General features: G+C 41.8%; 1 protein-coding gene across 1 annotated transcript; it reads right to left on the bottom strand.

Annotated features, from left to right (window-relative positions):
* Window positions 1-462: 462 nt before the first annotated feature.
* On the bottom strand, window positions 463-5,766 carry LOC144768770 (hemoglobin subunit gamma-like). The gene is made up of 3 exons (XM_078652692.1): window positions 5,598-5,766; window positions 2,312-2,534; window positions 463-722 (listed from the first exon to the last, which is right to left on the bottom strand). The coding sequence occupies exons 1-3, from the start codon at window positions 5,687-5,689 to the stop codon at window positions 594-596; spliced, it is 444 nt and encodes a 147-aa protein (XP_078508818.1). The 5' UTR covers window positions 5,690-5,766; the 3' UTR covers window positions 463-593.
* Between the last annotated feature and the right edge of the window lie 670 nt (window positions 5,767-6,436).

The following is a 6,436-nucleotide window of genomic DNA, read 5'->3' as shown; positions in this document are numbered from 1 at the left end:
GTTTGTAGGTTTGGGTTTTGTGGGTGGAACTTACGTTTGTAAGCACAGCTTAAGTTTGTCTTTTTAGGTTTGGCCTGCTGGACTGGGGTTGAAGGTATAAGTTAATAGGACTGGGATTTTAGAGTTGGATTTATAGGACCAAGCTTAGTTATGGACTTCTATTTATAGGGCTGGGCTGGGCTTAGCTTTGTAGTTTAGCGTTTGCAGGGTTGGGTTGGGGACGTGCATGGCTAGTTTGTGCTTGCAGATATTGCCTTTGATTTACAAGCTTGCTATTGGGATCAGAAGTAGCTAAATGTTAAGATTTGTGGATTAGGCAAGGAATTGTAGGACGAGTAGGTTTAGGCTTGGTCTGTGATATTTCTGAAGTGGAGTAGGTTGCGCTTAAACTCATATATAGTTAACTTTTCACCTACTTCTCCCACTAGGAAGTGGTAAGTTAAACACACCAGACAACATGAGGAAAATGTACTAAATCTCTTTATTGATGTCACGATTTGTCACACTTTGACAGATGTTTCCATGAACTGTACCATAGGCAGCCACTGCACATTGACCTCAGGCTGCTGCTTGTTAGCTGTGTGCTGGGAGCTTTAGTGGTAGTGCTTGGACAGAGCAGCACAGGACACAGCCAGGAACTTTTCCCATGCCGCTTGGACATCAACTGTGAAAGCTGGTCCCAGCTTGCGGGCTAAGGTGATCACCAGACAATTTGCCAGGAGCTGATGGAGGAAATACAAGTCATTAGTGAAGGTGTCAACTCTAGAGACGTCTGTCGAACAGAAACTGACATGAAAAGAGAAAAAGACACCCACCCACCCACACACACATTATACGTTATAAAAATGTGTAGATTATGCTCCAAAAATTGTAGACAGTACGTAAACCCCTGTGATCTTCATATAAACACGTTCCTTTCCTTTATATTACATTCTTATGTTAGAACTCATCTGTAATAAGATGTAAAGTGGAAAGTAATTGTTTATTACTGCAGTTCGATCTAATGCGTGCGCAGATTTTTTGTGTCTACATGTGTTCATGCACTATACAAAAGTCACACCTATGTGCTTTTTATTGGTTGCTTTTGGGCATCATTCCTTAGAGGTGGTCCCTCCTTCACTGGAGGGCAGTCCCAAACACGTGTCCTTTCTCTCTGTCTGGGCAGTAATCGGGAGGTGGAAGATCTGTCACTGTCAGACCTCATATCTAGGCATCAGACTTCAGTGCTTACTTTTGTCAGTGTCCTCAAGGGCATGCTCCCTCCCAAGCTAGGGCCAATATTTGGTCCAATTTGGGGCATCCTCTCTCTCTCTCCCTTCCTGGAATATCAGACCTCAGTGATGACACCAAGGGCCTATGGTGGGGTACAGAGCTGGTGGTTTCTGGTGCTCAGCACTGGTACTTAATGGGTCATTAGCCACCGCCGGCCCAGAGGATGCGGGAAAACCGCCGCGGATGCTTGAAAGACCCACCGCCAAATTAGGATGGCTGGTGGGTCTTTGAATCTGTCCGCCGCTTTTCCGCCGCGGTCGCCTTCCGACCGCGGCGAAAAAGCATTATCATGACACCGCCAGCCATATTATGATGGAGTAGAAAGTATGCTTTTCCACTGCAGCTTTTCTGCCGTGGAAAAGCATACGGACCTTCACTGCGGGGGCCGGTTGCGGGCCCCCTGGGTGAAGGGGGATTGGGGGGTGCACATGGGGGGTACCTATGGAACCCCCTGCATTTGCGTGAACAAAGCGGCAGGTGCCTGCCGCTTTGTGCACGCAAATGCCGTGCATGCATTTTTAACATTGCGGCGGGTGCAGCTTGAAGCTGCACCCGCCACAATGTTAAAAATAGAGGAGGTGACCGCCACCCTGGCGGTCACATCCTAATCTGCATGGAGGGACCGCCGCTGCCCCTGCGGACGGTCCCTCCTACTCTATGGTGGCGGACGGACGTCCCTCATCATAATCGGCCCCTTAATCTGAATTTATGGCAGCCAGCCACATGGTGGCGCTGTTTGTTCAATTTTGTGATGAACGCAACAAAAGTAGTTAAAATGACTAATGCCTGCCACCCAAAGCTATAAAAATAGCTAGGGTGGCAGGTATTATTCATTTTTAATATATAAAATGTCTAAATTGTCATTAGTAGCGCAATGGGTGGTACAAGCTGCTTTGCACTGCTGACAAGGGCCCTGGCACTTATTTCATTTCAAATGACGTGCTAGTGGGGTAGTTTCTTCTCTCCCTCACTCTGGTTTAAATCCTCCAGGGTCTATTCCCTCACAGCTGGTGATTTTATCGAACCCTTCTCTCCTTACCGTGAAGTTCTGGGGGTCCACATGGAGTACGTCTGCGTGCACCTCGCTCAGGTGGGCCAGTGTCTTCTTGATGTCATCAATGTGTTTGACGGCCTCTCCGAGGGCAGACAGGACCCTCTTGCCGTGAGCCTTGACCTTGGGATTGCCAAGGATGGCGGCTGCGCTGGAAAGGTCCCCGAAGGTCGAGAAGTACCTCTGGGTCCAGGGGTAGACGATCATCACCCTGCCAGAGGGAGAAAAAAAGCGTCAAAAGAGTAGTCCATCTCTGGGAAGTTCTGTTAGTTAGTAATTAATTTGGCTAGGAGAGAAAAGAAAACACTGGAACTGAGACCCAGGGATAATGAAACATAAGCAATGAAGGAAATTGAGGAAAAACAAGAAGGGGATAAAACAAAAGATGGAATGGAAGAAACAGAGGGGATGGGGAGAGGAAAGGAAGGAAGAAGGGAAGAAATAAAAAAGACAAAGGAAGAAATGAACAAAAGAAAGGAAGAAAGCAAAGAAAGTTTGAAAGGAATGAAGAGAAAAATGTACGAAAGGATGAAGGGAGGAAGCAAAAAAAAGGAAGAAAGAGTGTAATGGAGGAAGAATTAAGGAAAGAAAGATAGAAAAAAAATCAATAAACCTAGAACATGATGAAAGAAAGAAAGGACAAAAGGAACAGAGAAAGAAAGACAGAAAGGGAAAAACAAAAGAAGAAAGGAAAGGAACAAGGATAAAAAGTAAGAAATGAAGTAAGAAGGGGATTAGAAGGACAGTAAGAAAACAGAATAGAAAAAAGAATCAAAAGAAGAAAGAGAAATAGAGGAGAAAGTACGACAAAATATAGCAACAACAGAAAAGAAACAAAGACAAATAAGGGATGAAGAAGAAAGGAAGAAGGTAGGGAGAAGGAAAGCAAAGAATATAAAGATGGGGAAGGAACAAAGTGTGAAAAAAAGTGGAAAATAAGAAGAAAGAAGAAAGAGAGAAGGCAGAAAAAAGAATAAAATGATAAATAGAAGAAAGAAAGAGAGCGAGAGTAAAGAAAAAAGACAGTAAGAGTTATTATATTGGTCATCCCTAATTGTAGACCATTAATTATTCGGCCACCCAATGCATATTGTCAGCTTGGCATTATCTAAACCAACCCTTGTTATGGTGGTAGCTTTCTCTAGTATAGGGCGTTTGATCACTATCCTGGCATAAGTTGTGGATTTGTTCAATTTAATTACTACCTCTAGCCTATGATGTGCATCCCTGGGATATGTTTGCAGTACATGGGTATATATGGCAGATTCTAGTCATAAGGGGGCAGTAGTGCATGTGAGTTTTCGGGTTACTAACTTTTTGGGTTTTCTAAAAATGAAAAGATGGTATTTGCCTGAATGCAAGTTATTTTGCAAAATGTACACCTTTTGTCCCGTGGGAATCGACTTTATTTACTGACATGAGGAGCTCGCATTTGGTGACAAAATGTGTGCTTGTTGTCTTTTGAAGGAAGTATGAGTTTGCTGTTTCGGGACAAAATTATTGTACATATATATATATATATATATACACTGTGAGCAAGGGCATCCGCCCGAAACGCGTCAGTCTGCTGCTGCTTTTTCGAACTCTGGTGAAATAAAATCTTCCTGCCTTACTTTGGGACTCGTTGGTCTTTGTTCGCCACAAGTTAGAGGTGCAGGATCTTGTAACTTGATCTTATATATATATATATATATATATATATATATATATATATATATATATATATATATATATAAAGTTATTATTTGAGTGGTAATTCATGTACAATTGAGGGTACGTCTTATTGATGACATTTACTTGTTCTAGCGGACACTTGCTGCTGTGACTGTTAATTCATAATTTATTTAGAGGTATTTCCTAATTTATGTTGCTGAATCTTTTTATGATGTCATTTGCCCAGACGTGATGGAAAATCAAGTTTGAGAGGGCAAGATGAGAAACTGAAAGGGGGCAGAAGGTGGAATCGAAATCAGATGGTGTATATATCTTCAAATTGAATACCTAGATTACTCAAACTGCCTCTACATCCAAATGATTTCAACAGTTTTTGAGATGAAAAATGCTTTGTTTTGCTTCCCGTTTTACCAATGTTTTTTGTAATGACTTTGCCAGGGCACCTGGGACGGATTGGTCCTCTCTGGCAGACTATCAACGTTCTGCAATATTTAATGAGCACTCCTTCAGATTTTGGGATACATTTTATGGTATATTTTTTTTTGCCAATCTATTCGAAACTTGCTGTACAATTTCTAATATATAGATCAGTTTTCAGAAAAAATGTCACCTGGGAATCCACCCTTCGGAACCTTCCCTACAGCCCTGCAGAAGTGCGCTTTAGTAGAAAATATTTGATTTCTTGAGATTTTTCATGAATGTTTACTCACAACTGTCGGTAGACTTGTAATTCATTTGTATTCTTCAATTACGATTTAGCATTCGCCATCTTATCAATTTTTGTCATGATTCCTGCAACCCATGTTGGCATGGATAGACTAGTCCGCTCTTTGTCATTCCGGATATGGTTATACGCAATGTATGTTATGTTTCTTCCTACTTCCTTGCACACTACCTAGGCACAGGCAAATTTGAAGAAACTAGAAGCATTATAATTGCTCTGCATAATGACAAATGGAATCTTTTGCTACATTAAGGATAATTGCATTTTGACAAGAGGAGTCCCTTTTCGATTCTATGGGGTTCCAAATGCATATTTCCATTAGCCTTTGTTTACCGTTCCCAGCAGACAAATGGTCGCATGACAGATGGGGGCAAGGAGGCATGAGTGAAACTGTTTTTCTTCATGCTGTACCACATACCGATACTCAAAATGCCTCACTATGGTACTGACTCGAATGCTTTTCAATAAAGAAGAATTTCCTTTCTAACAGCACCACCTGTGAAAGTATCAGTCGCTACGTCATCGCGGTGAGACAGCTGAGCGCCATTTCTGAAGCATTAGCCTGCCTTGGGTTCCTCTCCGGCTTAGCCAACCTCAAAGCCAATATTCTAAATTGTACACCCTAATGCTTTCTTGTAAATCTCCAAAGCATTTGCCAGGAATGACCATTGCAACCAACATTCATCTCGTCAAACCTAAAAGCAAATATGAAAACAGAAAGTGTGGCTTTAAACCAATATTACCTTGCATTGTCTTGCAAAAATGTCTCCAAGTGAGTATCATTTATAGGCATGCATAATTTCTGTATTATACAGCAATGGGAAGCAGAAAGAATTTAAAAACATGTACAATATATATATATTTTTTTTTTCGTACCTGGCCAGGGTCTCGGGCCCCTCACATTCCACATTCACCGACTTCCACACGGAAGCGATGGCGGCCTTCTCTTCGGCTGTCCAGTGAACCATCTTTGCTTCCGGTGCTGGGCGTTCAAGGTTGGCTGAGTCAGTTCGGCTTCTGGAAGCTGCGTCTGCTGGGTGGCTGGGAGACCCTCGGAGATTTATAGGGACCGCTGCCAGGCCCGCCCTGGGCCCTGGTTCTGCTGAGTCATGCCAAACCCACTTATCTCCTCTGCCAGATCACTGCACTGGCATGACCAACGCCTTCTTGACGTTTTTTTTTAAAATAACGACAGGCATGTTATTTTCAAATTTTAATTATTATATCCATTCAGTTCAATTGCTTTAATTCGATCTTCCAAAGGCAGATCATAAAAGATACACACAATAAAAATTAACAAACTACATGGTATACACAAGTGTTAAAAAGTAACGGCCACATTTAAAAAAATGATATAAATCATTGTGCAAATTTACGGTTATTAGAGTTACAGTCCATAAAATAAAGTTCCAGGGGCGTCAAGTCTGGTATAGTAATAAGACATGTAGATTATAAACAATCACATTTCAGCAAGAAAATAATGTTGTGTTGGTTTGCATTAAATAAAGTGACAGTGCAGAAGTTCTGATTCCAGGGGCATCATACCTAATGTAGCAAGGTGCCTAGTGAATAAAAGCTGGGAGCAGCAATATACACTTAAAAATGCAAGGTCAATGATTATTTATAAAAGAGAATGTAAAGGCTTTTTTTAAATCAAAACAGCAAACTCCTTTTTGCTAAAGTGCACTTAAAAAAACTAGCAACTGCATAGCAAA

Source organism: Lissotriton helveticus, chromosome 7, assembly GCF_964261635.1.
Source record: "Lissotriton helveticus chromosome 7, aLisHel1.1, whole genome shotgun sequence".
NCBI classification, from domain to species: Eukaryota; Metazoa; Chordata; class Amphibia; order Caudata; family Salamandridae; genus Lissotriton; species Lissotriton helveticus.
Note: the sequence above shows the minus strand (reverse complement) of the source record. Positions and strands in the feature narration are given on the sequence as shown.